General features: G+C 49.0%; 1 protein-coding gene across 2 annotated transcripts in view; it reads right to left on the reverse strand.

Annotated features, from left to right (window-relative positions):
* The window catches only part of CAPZB (capping actin protein of muscle Z-line subunit beta), a 60,839-nt gene extending 43,760 nt beyond the window's left edge, over positions 1-17,079 (reverse strand). For both annotated transcript variants that reach the window (XM_030963726.1, XM_030963725.1), the window contains exons 1-2: positions 16,939-17,079; positions 1,269-1,358 (exon numbers count right to left, since the gene is read on the reverse strand). In XM_030963726.1, the coding sequence (XP_030819586.1) occupies positions 1,269-1,358; positions 16,939-16,941 (93 nt within the window). In that variant the 5' untranslated portion in view covers positions 16,942-17,079. The remainder of the gene's footprint in view (positions 1-1,268; positions 1,359-16,938) is intronic.
* Positions 17,080-17,405: the final 326 nt, after the last annotated feature.

The raw sequence follows: 17,405 nt of genomic DNA on the forward strand, positions 1-17,405 counted from the left end.
ACCTCCCAACCAAATCTCTACCTGGTGAGCAGCTGCTCTTCTGCACAAATTTAGAAGCTTAGGTCAGAAATAAGCAATGTATTTAGAGTGGACAACAGAATCCAGTTTTCCCACTAGCAGACCCTGTACAGATAAAATCCTTATTTCAGTAACACCTTCAGTTACTCCAGAGGCAACTGTGCCACACTCTGTTTGAAGGGACATTTGGCACAGACCAGGTTATTACAGCCCAAACGTGCATCACAGGATGTGCCACTTGCAACAAGCCTAGAAATCCTTCTTACATCAGTTTTCCTCCCTAGCAGTGTGCAAAGGACAACAAAAAGTTCCAGGGACAAGCAAAAAAAAAGATATCAGACACAAGATGGTCAGCCAGATTTGGTTTTTGACACTAGACTGCAGAACATCTGAGAGAGCACAAATTATAAATAGATTTGGGTGTTCTCCAGATGCCCAGACCTTCTCAGCAGTGTCTTTGCAGCATGTGGGGCAGCACAGCCACTGCAGCTCCCAGAGCTCCACACAGCAGGCTGTTTATCAGGAGATAATACCCAGGTGCAAGGGCCTGCATCCATCTGCACTCACTGTCCCAAACTGCAGCAGCAGCCTCCAAGCTGGCACCTGGGCTGAGCTCATTAGGAGAGCTGCTAATGACTGCTCACACTCACTAAGTGTCCCTGCACACACAGCCCAAAACAACCCCTGCATTCCTGACATTGCTTGGCCAGTGGTTGTTTGTTCAACCTTGCCCAAAGACAAGGGGACAGACAAATCACCAGACTGCCACTGCCATATTTTCTAGAAAAATCCTTTTGCCAGGATTTCTTCTCCTGGGAAGCTGAAGAGCCTCGGAGAAAAACGAAAATAATAATGATCTGATTGCTTCTCCTGTGTTTTGCTGCTTTGGAATGTGGCTGGAGATTGTTTATCCAACAGGTGGTTGTCTGATTGGTTTCATGTGAATTGTTTTGACTTAATGACCGATCACAGCCAGCTGTGTCAGGACTCTGGAAGCAGTCATGAGTTTTCATGATCATTCTTTGTAACCTTCTCTCTGTATCCTTTCTCTATTCTTTAGTACAGTTTTAGTATAGCATAATATCATATCATAATAAATTAGTCTTCTAAGAACATGGAGTCAGACTCTCAATTCCTCCTTCGTCCTGGGGACCCTGAAAATACCACACCAGACCTTCCAGTTGCCCCAGAAGTTCTTACATACCAAGCCTTTGTCAACAGGCACTTCCTGGGAAGCACCCAGTACTCACCAAGTCAATGAGGTCACTGAGATTCTTCTCTATCTGCTGTGGAGGCAGGCGCCTCATCAAATCCAAGGCACAATCCAGCTGCTGGTCACTCTGCAAGAACAAGAAGAGCCCTTGGTCACAACAGGAAACACAACACACAGCTCCCAGCAGCAGCATGCTTTGCTTTAATACAAATAAAATTCACTGCATTTGATTGTGGATTATTGACTTGGCAACGTAACACCGTGCAGTTGATAGAAAGGAGTGCAGTTCTTACCTCACCAAACTCCTTCCAATGTTTCTGAAAGTGTTTAATGTTGTGTTGTTGTGTTGTTTTTCCACACTATCTCAGTAATAACCTGGGTTAGGGAACTGAAAGTTCCTTCTCCCAAAGCAGGTTTAACACTCCCTCATCTGCACTGATCAGTCTGAGATAACCAGCATCCAAGACAAACTCTGTTCCACCACAGAGCTCCCTCTGCCCTGCAGCTTTATCAGAAAACCAGAATGAAACACGCACATAAAGCATTATCCATTATTTCCTTCTTCCTACAAAGCACACATCAAGAGCTGCCTGTACCTAAGAAATCAGGGATCAGTTATTTAGAACTAACACAGCAGCTTTCTGCAAAGGGCTCACTGTAGCTGCTCTCACACCAATTCTGACACAAACAACCTTAAACTCCACTTCAGGGTCAGAACACGTGCCCCAGACACCTGAGGAGCTGAACCACGGTGCTGACATAACCTTTAGCTGTCCTGTCCACCAACAGACACAAACAGACACTTTCCTGCTGACCTAAGAGCACCCAAAATCTGCACAAGTTCCTTTGATCCCAGGCCAGGTGAAGCACAACCAGTTTGCTCTCACTGCTCCTCCCCTCCATTTTCTCTTTGCCATTTCCAGCCACCCAAATCCCACGAGCTGAGGTTTAATTTCACCCTCCCGTGTTCTGTCAAGCTCCCAAAGTCTTATTTGAAAACAGCTTCAATACCAACACAGTTCCATTATCACATTATCCAACACAGCAGCCCCCAGGACAGGGAGAAACAGGAAGCCAAGTTTCCTGCAATTAAGCCAAACCTGTGGAATGAGGGAAGGAGGGAGTTTCATGGACATCCATTAGGAAGCTGTTCATCAGATGGCCATGGGAAGGAACTCCTCACTTTCAGCTACTGAACTCTGAGACCCCAAGGCCAGAGACTCTGGAGGTGGCCTGTGCCTGCCCAGCTGTGCAGCCATGCCAGGAGGGATCTCCCTTCCCAGGTATAGTCTGTGCCTCCTGCGGCCCCCTGCATCCAGGAAGGAAACCTGGCACATTGTCACAGACACTGTCACAGGGTTCTGCTCCTCACTTGTGATCATGGGAACACTCAGGGAAGTGCTCTGTCCTCCTCTGCCAGCTGGAATTGTTTAAAAGACAAAAAAGCCTAGGGAAGGATGTTACAAACCACCACTAAGGCTGCAACCCCAGAGTAAGTATTTTACAGGGAGGCAAACTGAAAATAAAGTACACAGCATGGAGGAGAATGCACACTTGCAGTGTTTATGGATTAACCAAGAGAACCTGGAGTGCCCATTTTTACCCAAAATATTCAGTAACAGCTGTAAAAGACACGAGCAGGATTGTTTAAGGCAGAGATCCCCCAAGGGGTTCAGACACAGCTGACATCCATGGCTGTGTGCAATGGAAAAACAAAAATATCCAGGCCCATACAGTGCCTGGAACAGTGCATTTCCCTGGTACCAGGAGTTTGGAAAAGCAAGGCTGAGCAGCAGGACTCCTCAGCTTCTCACAGAGCATTTAGGTAATTAAACAGCTTGCCAGCAGATCTCCTAAAGCACCAAAATAAAGGCAGGTTCTGCTGCAGTTGTGTCCCTAAATCCACGGTTATTCAGCCACTTTAATCCAGCATAAATCCAGCTGGAATGGTCAAAAAGGCAACACAAGCTGACAAATCACAGAGCAAAGTGGTACCAGAGACATCTGGTACATCCTAGTTCAGAACCGAACAGGGAAGTGAACCAGGATCCTCTGCTCCTGGTTCTTGCTCTGCAGGTGAAGATTTGAAGGCAGGTGTGTGGTCAAACCCAGCAGGAGGAGCTGGAGCAGCTGCAGGCAGTGACACACAGCGACAGGGAGCACATCCCAGGTGCCAGCAGCACAGAGCTGCCTGGTGTCACAGGGGGTGAAAATCCCAGCACGCGCTGCCACTGCAGCTCTCAGAGTGGCACTGGATCAGAGGAGCTGAATCCCCCCAGAGCCTCCCCACAGCTGTCAGAGGAAGGGGCTCTGGGGGAGCTCAGGACGTGCCAAACCTCACTGTCACTGACACATTGCATGAAAATCCTTTCGCTAGGATTTTTCTCCTGAGAAGCCTCAGAAAAGAAATGTAAACAATAACTCTCTGATGGCTATGGAATGTGGTCTGGAGATGGCTTAGCAACAGGGGCATCTTTGATTGGTCTCATGTAGATTGGTCATCAAGTAAAAACAATCATGGTCCAGCTGTGTCAGACTCACTGGTCAGTCACAAGATTTTATTACTCATTCTTTTCTAACCTTCTGATGAAATCCTTTCTCATTCTTTAGTATAGTTTTAGTATATAATATAATAAATATAATATAATAAATATATTATATGTTATATGATATGATGTGATATAATATAGTATAGTATAATATACTATAGTATAATATGCTACAGTATACTATAGTATAATATACTATAATATAATATACTATAATATACTATACTATAATATACTATAATATACTATACTATAATATACTATACTATAATATAATATAATAATATATCAACCTTCTGAAACATGGAGTCAAGATTCTCATCTCTCCCCTCGTCCTGGAGACCCACAAACACCCCCACACCCCACCTACTTCTCTAAACTTCACCTGTCCTGAATTCCCATTTGCTTAATTCTATAAAATCACATGCTGAAGACCAGGTTTCTTACCAGGCCTCCAGACAAAACATTTCCATGGAATTTCTGCCTTTACCCAAGAGAGGCTCCTGCTCTCTGGGCAGCTGATCAGACAGGCTGTCTCCCAGGCTGGGCTGCTCCCACAGCCAAGCTCTTTGAGCTTGCAGCACTTAATGAGCTCAGTGTTTACCTGACAGGAGGTCCTTTTCCATCATTCCTGTTTCATCCAGCCCAGAACCTCCTGTGGAGGAGCAGGGAGTTCAGACAGAAATTCTAAATGAAGTTTTATTACAGCTGAAGTCACTGAAGGATTTAGAGATCATAGGAATCTCAAAAGACTAAAAATATTAGCTTAGATGAAAGCTCTTTAATAAGTTTCCTTTAAAGATGTTTGCCTATCTAGAATCTCCACTTAAGCACCTGTTACAGCATTCCCATGGCACTGCCCCAGGGAAAAAGATTATGAGAATGTCTGTACTAGTTATTTTACAGCTTCCTTTGTCTGCATCTCCTCTTCTTTTTGGTCTCTTTGCTGTATTTTGCTTATTTACAAAAGAGAAACCCTCTCACAACAGCCACAGGTCATCTGGGCACTCTGTGTTAAAGTTCAAATGTGCTGAAAAATTAATAAAAATAATTGTATAAACGTGCAGTTGTAAAAGGGTACAGCTGTGCACCTTAATTTTAAAGGCTGACTATGGGCAGATGTCATTCAGTGCAGAAAACACAAATAAAAAATCCCAGGTAGTTACCATAGGTATGGAAATCACAAAAAATGAAACAGGCAGCAAGCTGGACTTGCTTTTGACTCCCACTTGCCATGTCTAGAGCTCCTTGGGGTGAGGGGCACAAGGTACTGTGTGCTGGAATCCCCAGCAAACAGGAGCTGAGCCAAGCCCACCCAAAGCTGGGAGCAGAGAGCTGCTCCTGGCACCAAACCTGACCTGCAGCCCTGGCACAGCCCTGGCACTGACCAAGGAGCCCTTCTGCACCAGGAGGCACATCCAGAGCCTCTCCAGCTCCAGCAGAACCAGGAACACCTCACTGAAGTGTTCATCTGTTTGCTCTTTCCAACAGACACCAGCACTTGGCTGAGTTCCTACAGGTATTCTGCATTTCTAAAATATTTTTACAAGTGCTTTTGACTGCACACATTTACAGAAACCCACAGGCTTCATTCCCAAGTGTGGCAATGGACAGTTCTCCACTGCCAGTTACCTGAGACTTCACCTATATTCATTCTTCCAGGAGGGCTTACACAAACCTGCAGCTCTCCCAAGGCCATTCCACTTGAAAGGAGGTAAAAGACTCATTTAAAGCTCCTGGCCTGGTAGTCAGCAGGAATTTGGTCCCATTTATCACAAAGCCCTGCAGATTGAACATCCCTCCACACCTCTGCTGGGACACTCCTGCTCATCTGAGCCTGTTATTGCTGAGCACAAACAGAGCTGGGCAGTGTTTTCAAACAGGAACCCAGGCTGGTTTCACTTCTGGGCTCTATTTCTGTACTAGCCCCACTTGCAACTCGCTGAGCCAAGAGCTGAGACAGCTCCATGCTACAGCAGTGGGAGCTCCTCCCACTTCAGCCCTTCCTGGGAAGAATTAATAACAATAACTATTGTTATTGTTATTATTATTATTATTCAGGCCACCAAATCTTTTCCGCCAGCAAACCCAGTACAACATTGCTGCTCCAGGCATGACGATGCTCCCAACTCCCTTTTCCATCTCTGACATCAGCTGAGAACAACTGGTGGACCCAGAAATTACTGCAGGTGAAAAAGCCACACCCCTGATGATGATGTGACAGATAAACACCTTGGAGACACTTCACACCCAAGTTCCAGCCAACACCAGCATCTGAAAGGTTATCCAAATTCAAAGTACAAACAACCATATCAATGTTCAGACAGCAAAAATATAAGGTAAAAACCTCATGAGACAGTGCAACCAGAACATCTGCTCAATGCCATGCAATTCAAAGCAACCTCACATCAGATCACTCTGGTCACTGGTCAGTTTGCAGGCAAAATATCTCTGTAAACTAATCCAGGCTCAGAAGTACACAACCAGCAAATGACTTTTTCCTTCCTTTCAAGCTGCAGACATACCCAAGATTGTAAATCACATATTTCCTGTCAGTTCTCCCAACAGGAATGTCTGACTAATGTTTCAGCTTTGTGGTACTACAACACTAAGTTTTTTTAATTGAAACAGATACCCAGCTTCCCCTCCTGCTCGTCATTTTAATCCCTGCCAACTTCCAGAGCTGCAAGGGCAGAAGATTCCCTTTTCCAATTACACAATAGGATAGTATTACTGCTAGAAGCTGCAGCAAGGCTTGAATTATTGTAACCCTTGGGTAATAAAAAGTACAGTAGTATGTTAAGTTGCAAGGTTCCCTTCTCAGCTGTCAGCATTCACTTTGTAGGATATTAGATGGGAACTGTCTGACCTGGGAAAGCCCAGAGAAGTTCTGCACTCATGACATTTCCATCAGCTGCACATATTCCTCACAATCTGTTTTTCCACATGATTTTTTCCCTTGACTATTAACCCTCCTCTGGCAGATCCTATCTAAAACCATTTGTAATGGACTCATAAATCACAGCTCTGTGACAGCAAGGTGTGCTGGGGAGAAACAGCAATAGCACAGTTAGGAAACAATCAAAGGTAATAAAACCTGAACACAGACTCTGCTGCGGACTGTCATAAAAGGTCAAAGATTATTAAAAAACAAGACACTGATGCAGACCTCATTCTCTCCAGCCACTTTTACCTTTGTCTGGTTTTGGCTGGGATGGATGCAGTGGTTTTTATTATCTCCAACACTTCTGAGCACATGGAATGCTCAGGAACGAGCTCAGCCCAATTTGCTGTGGTCAAGCCCAAACAGCCCCAAGTGCTGCCACCACTCCTTCCACGAAAACCAAGTGAGAAGGATTAGAGATTAAAATAAAAGCAAGAAGTGATGGATCAGAAGGCTTTAGCAGAGGCTGCTGTGCTCTGGCTCCCCCAGGTCCCCTGTAATCTGTACTTATTTACAGAGCAATTGTACAAGTCACGTCACAGCTTCTGAGTCAGCGAATCCTCCTTGGAGATGTCCTCCTGCCCATTATTCATCTCATTCTGCAGTGCTCCAACTTCTCAGTACAACTGAGCACACAGCAGCACTAGCCCCAATAAATGACTGAACACACTCTCACAACTTGTTCCCTGAGTTCAGGTGTTGGTGTTGTACACACTGCAAACACAGCCAAAAAACCACAAAAACACTGAGCAGCTTTTGTCCTCCATTGCTCCAGGAATGGAACTCAGGTGAAATTCAGAGGGACAGGAGGGACCTCCTTGAAGAGGTTCTCTAGGAACAAGTAGCTCATACATCTGCCCTGAAGCCTCATGAAGAGGAACTAAAATAATCCATGGGCAGGAGAGAGGCAAGGCAGCTTCACCTTCTTTGGCACCAGAGTGCTGCTGACATGGGATGCTTCTCACCATTTCAGGCTGCCAATCCAGCCAGGGCAAGTCCTGCACAGATTAAAGGAGCAGCAATGGGCTTCTAGGGCAGCTACCAAAGAGATCTCCTCCTCCTCCAGACAAGCTCAAGGACCAGTGTTTTGCCAAATCCTTGGTTATCCCTTCAGCCTCCAGCAGCTCTTCCAAGCATCCCTGCAATCAGCTGAGCCTGATTTCCCTTCCTCATTCCCACCTCCAAACCAGGCCAGCTCCCTGCCCCCAGGACAAGCCCAACACCCCAGCCCAACTCTAAAACAATCATCAAGTGGCTTCTAATACACTGAAGGCACTCCCATCTGTGAGCTTCTAAACAATCCAGAGCTGCCTGCAGCCTGATCTCAGGGACCAACCAGCTGTTCAAAACATTTTACACCCAGGGAGAAGAGCTACAACCCCTGATAGCCTGGAGCAGGGCACTTGTCTGCAATTCCCTAACTGTTCACAAGTAAGGATCAGGCATCTCCAGGAGCACATTCTGCAGGTGGTTTCCAGCCCTGTAGGTGTTCTCTGACCAGATGCAGTTCCTGTTAGCACATCTACAGAGGTGCACAGCACACAGGGAAAAATTAACATTTCCTTGGCACCTCCTTCCCAGCAAGGATGTATTTCCAGGTGGCACATCCTTGGGTCTACTCTCAAAACTAACGTATCCCTTTAGTTTCTATAAATCCAGGGCAAGTTTCCATCATGTGCCCAAGGAAAAGAGCCATCACACACCACCAGGAGAGCAGCATGGAGCAGCACCAAGGCTTTCTGGGATCAGCTTCTCATCCCGACCTTTTGCCAGGATCACTAATGATTTCTGCACTAGCATTTGTCTTCTGGGTAACAGAAACAATGTTTTATTTATTAAACTTGTCATTGAACATGACAATGCAATTTACTGGCTTTCATCTGGTGCCAAGAATTCCTGTGAAGCATAAAGTTTGCAAAAAGTCACTTCCCCATAAATCGTGGCAGTGAGTGACTATGCAATCTGCCAGCCCCACATGAAAGTGGAAAGTGGGGCTACAGATAAAAGTTGCACAGATTGCAAAAAAAACCATGCTAAACTTCTAATAAATGGATTAAAGACATTGAAGTTGCCTGTAGAACTGACCAACTTTGCCAACAGGTTTTATGATTAATGTAACTGCACAGTGGGGGATTTTCCCCATTTTAAGTCTAGATTTCACAAAAATAATATTTTCTATGTTAGCTCTAACTACAGATAGGAAATCTTAGCTAAACAAAATGCAAATAACCTGTTAGAGCACAGCACTGAGAGACAAGAACTTGGCCTGATTTTGCAAACTCTTCCTGAGGCAGCTGCAACACTTGGTTTCACTACCAGGAGAGATGAACACAAGTGTGTTTGTGCCCCAAAATGTTTTGAAATCACCCAATGCAGTAGGTCTGAGTCAGTTCACAAGTCTGGTGACCTGTTTCTCACACTGTCTTCCTGCTTTCCACTCAAATCTTCTGAGGAAGAGCCCCAGTCCATCCCTAGAGAAGGGCTGCTCAATTTTTACAGGGGTCATTTCTTTCATTTTTTTTAATTGAAACCATAATTACTACAAATACAGCAGCTCTGAGATTCAGCACTGCCATTTGCCATCCTGACCATCTGCAAACATGTCATTTGTGATGCTTTCTTTTAATCCTGCTAATGCCCAATGACCTTTTCAAATGCTCTTTTCTTCTCTGCACTCCTGTTTGTTTCATGTTCCAATCAGGCTGGTCACAAAAGTTTTGGAACTGCTCAATTAAAATGGAGAAGTTTTTTGTGCAGAAAGAGCAAAGTTGGGCAAGTTGGTCTTGGCCTGACAGATCCAGGTTCTCCTTCCAGTCAACTGCAACTTAAATGCAGTTTTGTGAGAAATCACATCAAAAACATTTGAGAAAATACACATTGTGGAGCAGCAGGGAGCATGCACTGTATCTGAAGGTGACAGCAAACACCCTGTGCTTACTGACAGCAGAACTAACAGTGTCAACATCCCAAATTCAGGATTTGCTCTATCCCAGCTCTCTGTGGAGCCAACAGCTGCCTGGCTTAAGTGCAAACTCAGCACTTTCCAGCTCCTGGAGGCTGCAGCCAGGGTTGTAAATTCAGGAGATAACTCTGCAAGTAACCGGATGCCTGGCAAGGCAGGCAGGAGACAGAGGATCTCTCATTAGCCCTCTTCCCTGAAAGTTCTCCCATTCCTCAAAGGTCAGGAAAGTAGGTTAATATGCCTTCTGCTTGGGTCACACATGACATAGCTCAGTGACTGCCCTGCAGAGCTCCCAACAGCCCAGGTCTGCCCCAGGAATTCAAGGTTTAAAGGAGGAAGCTCCTGGTTTTGCACACCTATAGCCATAGGAATATCACTCCTAACAACATGTTCACAGCTGCCAGAATTCCTTCCTTTGCTGGAATTCCCAGACCTGCCCATCCTTGCAGGTTTTTCATGCCTTCTTCATCACGTCTGAACCCACCTGAGCTGCTCTCCATCACACCTGCACACAGGCAGCCAGCTCCACACAGGCTCTGTGGCCGTTCCCAGCAGGGGTGACACTTTCTGTGGGAGCAGGGCTCACCTGGCACACCCGTGCCAGCTTCAACCCCCATCAGGTTTTTCCTTCACTCCCACATGAAGTTAACAGTTATTCCACCTGGCCACTCTGCACCTCACCAAGCTCTGGATTAGCCCTGCCTGGACTCATGGCTACCTGAAGCTGCTTTTGGCCACCCAGTGGAGCACCATCAATGCTGAGCCAAGATCACACCCAAACCTCTCTCGATGACACCTGGATCTGCAGGGTGGCAGCACCTGCTGGATAAATACAGCTGTAGTCAGCACAATGCAGCTGATATTTTACCTCATTCCTCCATTTCATGCCTCTCTCCTCCCTTGAATTAACACACCAAAAGCCCCATCTCTTGTTTCCTGAGCCTGTCTCGGGTTGCAAGCCCAGGCTGGCAGCCAGGCCTGACAGAAGCTTTTTAAATCCTGGTATTTACCAAGGCAAAAATGTCCAGGGAAGGCAGGTAACACGACATCACTGTCAAACTCAGCAGTTTGTCTAATGGAAAAGAGAAAAAGTATCACCTAAAGAAACACAAACAAAACTCCCTGAGAGAATAAAGAGTATTTTATTTATGGTGGCTTCAGGCAACCACTAAGCTTCTGTCTTCAGTGCAGTCTCAAACATTTTTCCTTCCGCACAAAATCCTCTTACTTAAGTGCTGTTTTCAGCCTTGTTTCAGCTGATGCTGCTAAAACTGTGAGCTCCTGAGTTCTGCTTTCACCCAGGCTCGTAACACACCCACTTTGCAACAAGGACATGACTGAAATTCCAAGGCAGTGCAGCAGGAAAGGACGGGGCTCCACTCTGTGCGGATGATGTCCCCTCCAGAGCCAGGGAAAGGACAGTCCAATCCCCTCCAGAGCCAGGGAATGGACAGTCCAGTCCCCTCCAGAGCCAGGGAATGGACACATCCCCTCCAGAGCCAGGGAATGGACAGTCCAGTCCCCTCCAGAGCCAGCGAGGGACAGTCCAGTCCCCTCCAGAGGCAGGGAGGGACACATCCCCTCCAGAGGCAGGGAGGGACACATCCCCTCCAGAGGCAGGGAATGGACACATCCCCTCCAGAGCCAGGGAATGGACAGTCCAGTCCCCTCCAGAGCCAGGGAATGGACAGTCCAGTCCCCTCCAGAGGCAGGGAGGGACACATCCCCTCCAGAGGCAGGGAGGGACACATCCCCTCCAGAGGCAGGGAGGGACACATCCCCTCCAGAGGCAGGGAGGGACAGGCTCTGCAGCAGGGCTGCAACACCTGGACTCCTGTCCCCAGGGGCTAAAGCCAGAGCCAGGGCTCCCAAACCAACCCTGCACTGAAGTAATGCAGGTCCATTGATGAAATATGAACTAGTGAGGTTTAATTTGCATAGAGCAGGAATAAAGCAGGCAACTTCTGAGCAGGGCAGCCAGATAAGTCAAGTGCCTGCAAATCCATTCCCTGATTCTTCAGCCCAGCTTGGAAGGTGTGGCACAAAGAGCAGGCGCTCAAAGCAAGCTGCATATTTCCTTCTAAAGCCTAAGAGAGGGAGGGAGGGCAAAACAACAGCACCAGAGAATACAAGGAAATTAATCTAGTGCTTGGTGCCAAGGCTCAGACCAGCACTCCAGGAAACACAGCACCAGGTATTACCTAATGCAACTAAAGTCACTCTTAACAGAAGATAATTTTGGGCACTAAACAACAGAATAGAGGCTGCTTTCAGTTCCTCACTCAAAACTTCACTGCATCAAAAGCACAGGAGAAGGACAGGGCTCCACTGCATCTGGCAATCCAGGGGAGAATTACAATGATTTAGCTGAGAAACAAGCAAAGCTCCTTCCTCAAATGATAAACCCTCTCAGATCAACCACCAGAGCTTGAAAACTTCCTCAATACCACATTTCCCCTTGTGCCCTACCAAGGAGGTCTCAAAAGCAAATGTCCCATGTACCACACAAGGCAAGAGCTCCAACTGCCCAGGACAGCCTGTCTGCAACATCTGTTCCCATCCTGCTTTAGGATACAGGACTAAGAAGGGAATTTTAGCCACTGGGTCAGGTCCAGGACCCCTGAATTGATATTCAGCTCAAGTCACAAGAGTTTCTCACCCTCCCAGTGTTTCTATCACACCTTAACCAGGGTTCCACTACAGCACTCAGTCACTTCTCAGAGGAGCCCCTCAGTCACAGACTATTAAATAATTTAAGAAGGCAGCACACCAGAAATGAAGAAAAAGATCAGTTTATACTCCAGTCTGAAGTGGCCACACCCCCACTGCACTGGTCTGAGCTCCTGATCTTCAAGTTAGAGAAGCTTTTTAATTACCACAACCTATCAGCAAACATAATTTGGGCTAAAGCCCAACTAGAGAGAGCAGGAAGCCTGAGAAAAGTTTGTGCTGGTCAGACATATTAATTACTCCTTCAGAGATGAAGCCTCTGCTGCAAGGAAATTCAAATTTGAAATCCCATGTTTTTAAGTGAGCTTTTTTTTGCCCTTATTCCTGGAAATGGCAAAGGCTTAGGAAGAAGTGAAGCATACACAAGCTTTGGGCCTTTCTCCTTGCATTAGGGAGAGACACAAAGATTTATTTGCTTGAGGCTTTTTAAACTCTTCAGGACTCCCAGCATGAATCAGTGGGAAAGCAGGAAATTTCATAATGCACTTTAAAAATCAGTTTATGAATCACTTTAGAAAGCGATTGACTAAAACATATTGATCAAAACAGAAGATCAGCATCTTTTTTGAGCATCTTCTACTTCTGCAATCATCTCCTTCACCTGGAAAGAAAGGTTATGAAAGCACATTGGATCAAAGCAGGGTAAAGCACCAGGGCTGAGCATGGACAGGGCTCTGAGCAGCCTGCTCCAGGGAAGGTGTCCCTGCTCACAGAGGGGACTGGACCAGGATGACCCTTAAAGGTCCTTCCAACCCAAACTACCCTGGGATTCCACAGCCCTAAACTAGGTACAGGCACTTTTCAGAACCTCACATTTCTCCAGTAAAATTGCTCCCTTCAGCAGGCACTGAAAAGAGTTTTATTTTACCTTGAGGTGGGTCTGTCAGAGTGTAAACCAGCTCAAATTGCAGCAAAACACTTCTCCACAAGTTCACTTTGCAGGGTAAGGAGCTCCTTGGATTTGACCAAACATCCCCACAAAGGGCAGGCACAAAGACAAACAGGGGCACTGGCACTGCCCATGCAGGCTACAGAAGCATCCTGAGCCTAAATTTGAATTTTAAGGCTTTGGGATGACCTTACTGGGGCCTTCCAGGGCCTGAAGGAGCTGACAGGAAGGATGGTGACAGACTATGGACAAGGGCTGGAGGGACAGGACACAGGGAATGGCTTCCCACTGCCAGAGGGCAGGGATGGGTGGGAAGGAAGGAATTGTTCCCTGGGAGGGTGGGCAGGCCCTGGCACAGGCTGCCCAGAGCAGCTGGGGCTGCCCCTGGACTCCTGGAAGCCCAAGGTCCAGGTCCAGGTTGGATGGGGCCTGGAGCAGCCTGGGACAGTGGAAGGGATGGAATGGGATGGGCTTCAAGGTCCCTCTCAGATCAAACCATTCCACATTCTCTGATGCACCAATGGCAAACTGGACCAGCAGAGAGCACTGGGGAGTGCTGGATGATGATGATGAGCACCCCGAGCTCCCCAGCCATCCTTCACCCAGGGAAGTCAAGGCGTGCATGGAAAGCAAAGCTGACAGCTGTGGAAACTGAGAAGGGCAGCATTGTCATTTTCCCAAAGAAAGTAATTTCTCAACTCAACTCCACTAATAAGGACTAAAAATAGTCACCCAAAAGAGCTGAGCTGCACTTTCATTCTGTTTCACTCCCAGATGTGAACTAGTCCCATATCAGCATATATATTTACCATATGAGGAAATCCTGTTTGAACAACTTCAGCTGCTGAATGCTTTCCCCTGCCCAGTAAACCACAGATGAAGCATCACTGCAATGGCAGCATTGCCCCTCCCAGAGATATCCTCTGACTTGGTTCTTTTGGGCATTTGCTGTTTAAGATAACATTTAGCTAAGCTCACACACTTGGCTTGCCTAATACAACACAGACTCTACAAAAAGCTGAAGTTGGTGTTTCTCAAAGGCACGAGGTACAAAGGACTTGCTGTGGGTACTGAAAACATCCCCACACCCCCACAGCACATGGTGGAGGTCCAAAAAGGACATGACCAGGTCACAGATGGGCTCTGATTCCAGACAAACAACTCCCAGCCTGAAAATCTGAGTGACCCTGAGCAGCACAGGAGGTGTGTGCTGGTGTCACTGTCACATCACACACCCTGGGCTGTGCTTCACTGCTCCTTATCTGCCTCAAATCCTAGATGGAGGATGCCCAGCCAGCACTACACTAGACAGCCTGAATTTATGGATCATTAAATCATAAATTTTGCTAAAATTGTCCTCCTTTCCTCAAGAGTTGCATAGCAGAAGAAATCCTTGCTAACATGATCAGGCCAGTTTACATAACCTGGAAATGAAGGGTTTTATTTTTACAAAGAGTAACTGGATTCCATCCATTCATAACCCACAATTCCAGAAATCTCATCAGATCCACTCTCCCAAGTCCTGCTTTGCCCTGAACTGTGCATTCCATTTATTTTTAGCACAGGAGACACCATCCATCCATCCAGGCATTTTCAAGCTTCATGTGTTGCCCTGCCCTGTTTCCCTGAGCACCTGACTGAAATGTGGGCACAGCACCTGACTGAAATGTGGGCACAGCTCTGAGCTCTCCAAGGAGACAAAGGTTCCCAGCTCTGCTCTGCACAGATGTTGGTAACCCTGAGGTACCAGGAAGGTGTTTCACCCATATCCTGCACCACACCAACTGCTCTCTGCAATGGAAGGGCCATTCCATCCTTCCAGTGCTCCACTTCTGGTCTCAGAGCACTAAAAGCAAAGATCCTGGAAGAACCCAAAACACTGGGTTTGCACATGAGTTGAAACTGGAGGCTGCAGGTTCATCCCTGGAGTGCACTCAACATTGGAAACCACCACAACAGTGCTGGAAGTTCTGATCCAATTTCTCCTATTCCCAGTGGTCTCCACAACTAAACATGAAAAAACCAGAAAGCAGCAAAACCTGATAACACTCAGGAAATTTCCAAAGGATCTGTGCTGTACCTCCTCCAAACAGCTGGCACAGTTACAGCTAAACCCTGACTGGCTGTTTTTATATCCCCTTCAAAGAAGTTGGTACCACTGTTGTGACTTTCCAGGAAGCCTCCTTGTTTTCTTTGAGCTCTTTTCCTGTGACAATTTTTGCAGTGGCATAAGTTAGGAGAGTTTGCTGGAATCCCAGTTTGAGATTCCAAGGCAGGTCTTGCACACACAGATGTCAGTGTGTTAAAATCAGGCCCACAGCTGGAATGAGATGCTCTGTGCTGCCAGGACTCAGGTGCAGCACCTGCTCTTGTTTGAACCAACAAGGAACAGAACTTTGATCATAACTGTTCCTCACCTTTCACCTGACATTAAAATCTTTATCCTGCATGACACAGGTGGCTCCAGCTCCAGAGGAAGAACATAAGGCATTGCCTCTGAAATTCCTATGGATGAAGGCAAGAAGTAAAGGATTACACTGGCGTGGTTAAACGGCCTTCACACTGCTGTAGAGCCAGGCTGTTGTTCTTTTGCGAGCTAAACACATTTGAACATTGTTGAATTGCCATGCTGGAAAACCTGACTCACAAATCCCCAAGAGCATGAAGTGATGTGATTCCCTCCGAGTGACTCCGTGCCTGAGGAGGCTCGGGAAAAGCCCCTGTGCACAAGGCAGGGAGCAGAGCAGGGCCCGGGCCAGCTGCCGGAGGCTGCTCCCTCTGCACAGCACCAAAGGGAATCGAGAGGGCTCGTGCCCTGGGCTAATCCGTTCGGGAAACACAGCGAGACTGATCACTGCACACGGCTGAGGAAACTGGAGTTTCCCCGTGGGAAAGGAAAGTTCCCAGCCCTGTGGAGGAGCAGCACCCAGGGCTGCAGCCCCCTGCTCTCCCGCATTTCGCAGCTCCAGGCGAGCCCAGCACACGCAGGCCAGGGGCAGCTCCAGGCGGGGCAGACAGCCCTGGCTCGGGCACGGGAACCACGGCCCCGGCGGGGGACACAGCCCGGCTCGGGCACGGGAACCACGGCCCCGGCGGGGGACACAGCCCGGGCTCGGGCACGGGAACCACGGCCCCGGCGGGGGACACAGCCCGGGCTCGGGCACGGGAACCACGGCCCCGGCGGGGACACAGCCCGGGCTCGGGCACGGGAACCACGGCCACGGGCCCGGCGCTCCCAGCGCCCCGGGCGGCACCGTTCTCCGCGAAAGCGGAAGCATTGCCCGTGTAACTCTACATCCTTCCCCCTGGAAGCACCGCCCGGTACCGGGACCGGACATCTGGCAGTGACCGGGCAGCGGAGCCCCGGGCGAGCCCCCCGCCTCCGGGCCCTGCGGAGCTCCGGGCAGAGCCTCCACCAGCCCCAGCGCCCCCCCGGCAGCGCCCTCAGGCCGGGCCAGCCCTCCCTGCATCCCAGCGGCATCGCCTGGGCCGTCCCTCCCTCCGTCCCCGCCGCCCGGCGGAGGCCGGGCGAGGCCCCCCGGTGCGAGGGGGCGGTGTGGGCGCGGGGCCCGGCGCGGGGGGCGGTGCGGAAGGGCGGGGCCGCGGCTGCGGGCGCGGGGCCGGCCCGCTCACCATGTCGGCTGGGCGGGTGCGCGGGGCGGTAGAACGGCGGCGCCTCCCGGTCCGTCCCTGTCGCTTCGACGCCGCGGCCCGTCCGCTTCCGCCGCCGCCCGGCAGTGAACATCCGGGTCAGCTGCACCGGCCCCGCCCCCGCACCGCTCCCCGCCAATCAGCGCGCGGCTCGCCGGCTATCGCCAAGTATGGATGCGCGGCGGCGGGGCGGGAGGGCGGGGCGGAGCGAACCACGCCACCGGCGCGGGGGGGACACGGCGCACGGCGGCACCAACTGCAGCGCGGGGGTGAGCGCGGCGGCCAATCAGAGCCCGGGGGCGGGCCCGGGGGCGGGGCCTGAGGGGGGCGCGCCCGCAGCTCGGGCCCGGCCCTCAGTCAGTCCCGGAGCGTCTGCGCGGGAAGATCGCTGCCTTAAACGCCCTTGTTGAAGTTTAAACGAAAGGCAGCACAAGGCAGGTGGGTTGCAC

Source organism: Camarhynchus parvulus, chromosome 21 (genome assembly GCF_901933205.1).
Source record: "Camarhynchus parvulus chromosome 21, STF_HiC, whole genome shotgun sequence".
Lineage (NCBI taxonomy): Eukaryota > Metazoa > Chordata > Aves > Passeriformes > Thraupidae > Camarhynchus > Camarhynchus parvulus.